Here is a 2,257-nt window from a genome sequence, read left to right on the forward strand (position 1 = left end):
CTGAAAACGCCGGTAACAGTTGGGATTTTCTCCCCGAGCCCCCTTCTTCTTCATCAAGCAATCGAGTCGACACATATTCGTCGCTCGTCTCTACTATATTTATCATCTTCGGTGTTACATCATCACCTGTAGATATTTCTGAACCTGTATCGATATCTGGCTCGGCGTCTACCTTGTCACGACGCCTGCCTTCTTCCTATTTCGTAGCCTGAGACCAATTCTTGGTGGTCTCAGTGTTCTTAACGTAACTGCCTCGTCTGGGCTGGTTGGAACTATTCGCTGGGTACTTTTTCTTATACGTAGCGTTAGCAGCGTTCTGCTTAGCCTGAGGCTTCGCTTTTCGTTCGTCGGGTCTCTTTCTCGAGCTCACGTTGTATACCCCCAGCGGTTTCAATATCTGCCCGGTCTCTATGCGATGCATGGTACCTTCTTTACCATACGCTATGCAACTCAGTAGGATGTTTACTGATAAATCATGTGATATCAGTCCTTGGTCTATCAACTGATTGATCCTCGCAATCAGCTTATCTGAGTCGTCGATTTCTGGGTCAACCAGTGTCTTCCGCAATATCTTGTTTCGTACTTCAAAGGCTTTGTCTGGCGACATGCGCACACCTTTTAACTGACTTAGCATCTGGCCTGGGTCGCCCATCATGTAATCTATGTGGGACCACTCGTCAGTCGTTAGCGTATGTCGTCGGTCTCGTCTATGCCCGTCAGAGCTTCTGTCGGAGTAATACACCTCTTCCAACACTGGCTGTGCGTTCATCGATTGTTGTTGACTCTGTACCGATGTCAGATCGAGGGTTGGTGGTCGTACGGGTTGCGCTGGCACAGCCTCCTGAATCTTCCGGTGGGTAAAGGCAGGCTGTTCAGCCTTCTCCTTTGCCGCGATCACCGCCTCTAACTCCTTAATAAACGATGTCGTCAACAGCACCCTGTTGTATTGAAGTAACCTCTGACAGTCGAGGGTCGTACAGACTTCTCCCCATATCTTAGGCGGGATCGCCTGTACCCTAACCACATCCATATTCCCGCTCTTATTCGCCTCAAGAATAATGGTGCGGGCCTCTTTATGTACGTCCATTGTTGACCGAGTCTCAACCATATGGAATAGTAATCAAGTTCAAGTGTAAGTGCAGATCAATGTTCAAAATGCCTTTGCTTTTCACGAAGAAAAATTATGATGATTGAATAATTAAAAACTCTTTAAGAGGGGAGACGGTGTCTCCTAGAATAAAAATCGGCCGGATTCTGGCCTCCTGGGATGTGCTGATAACTTGCCTTATACAAGGCCCGGATACGGGCTGCGTAGACCTCCAAGTCGTTTCTTGGATCCTCTCGTCTTTCGAGAGCTTGCCACAGCCTCATGTTATCCGTGACGATCACTTTTCTCGCCATCTTGTCAATAAAGTCAATCGCAGACTTGTACTTAGCCAGGAGCTTATAGGCTCCCTGTATTTCTTTGTACGAGGCTAAGTTTGTCGAAGTCTTTGTTAAAGGTATCGACTCTGCCATGACTCGTTGGTCATTATACGTGACCACCATCCCAGCTTGCGTATCCGATGCGTCGACATAAATCGTAATCGTGTTGCCCTTCGAGGGTCTTATACGTTCGATTTCCCATGGGGAGTCGACTGCATCAATTAGATCTCTGACCACGTTCGTCACGTGTTTCGTCTTAAGTAATATTTGACGAATCTTCGTCAACGAGTTTCGAACGCCCGCCCTGTGGATCATTTTATAATATGACAATTGGTGCGTCGCTCGCGTTACGCTATCCACACATTCTGAGTGTAGTAGCTTTCTGATCTGTTCAGCTTTGTCTTTGGGAATTCCAATAGACGTTTTAGTGAACTCGTATCCAAGTATCACTAATGTAGTATTCGTAGATGACTTTTCTTTATTAATCTTAAAGCCAAAGTCTCGTAGGTGACGTATCACTCTACTATACCGGTCGGAGCATTCTTTTCTATCTTCACCGGCTACTATTATGTCATCTTGATAAGATCTTACGTGCGTCTTATCAATATCATGTAGCTGTCCCAACACTTTCATCATTACGACTGCGAAGTGTTTTGGGGCACACATTGCACCCATCGGCATGCGCACATACCTGTACGCCGTGCCGTCCGTTCCGAGAAACGAGTAGTAGTTCATCTGGTCTTCCGCGATGGGGATGGCATGGAATGCCTTCGACAAGTCGATCTTCATGATCTCCTGTTGTCCGGCCGCCCATGCGATCACTGGTCCAATC

General features: G+C 47.0%; 1 protein-coding gene across 1 annotated transcript; it reads right to left on the bottom strand.

The window, feature by feature from the left end:
- Positions 1 to 1,209: 1,209 nt before the first annotated feature.
- Positions 1,210 to 2,214, bottom strand: GNI_212030 (putative reverse transcriptase; the record flags this gene model as incomplete). Its single annotated transcript, XM_011135528.1, has 1 exon — positions 1,210 to 2,214. One exon carries the CDS (start codon positions 2,212 to 2,214, stop codon positions 1,210 to 1,212), a length of 1,005 nt encoding a protein of 334 aa, XP_011133830.1.
- Positions 2,215 to 2,257: the final 43 nt, after the last annotated feature.

The sequence above is a fragment of the Gregarina niphandrodes genome (assembly GCF_000223845.1).
Source record: "Gregarina niphandrodes unplaced genomic scaffold scaffold00142, whole genome shotgun sequence".
Classification (NCBI taxonomy): domain Eukaryota; phylum Apicomplexa; class Conoidasida; order Eugregarinorida; family Gregarinidae; genus Gregarina; species Gregarina niphandrodes.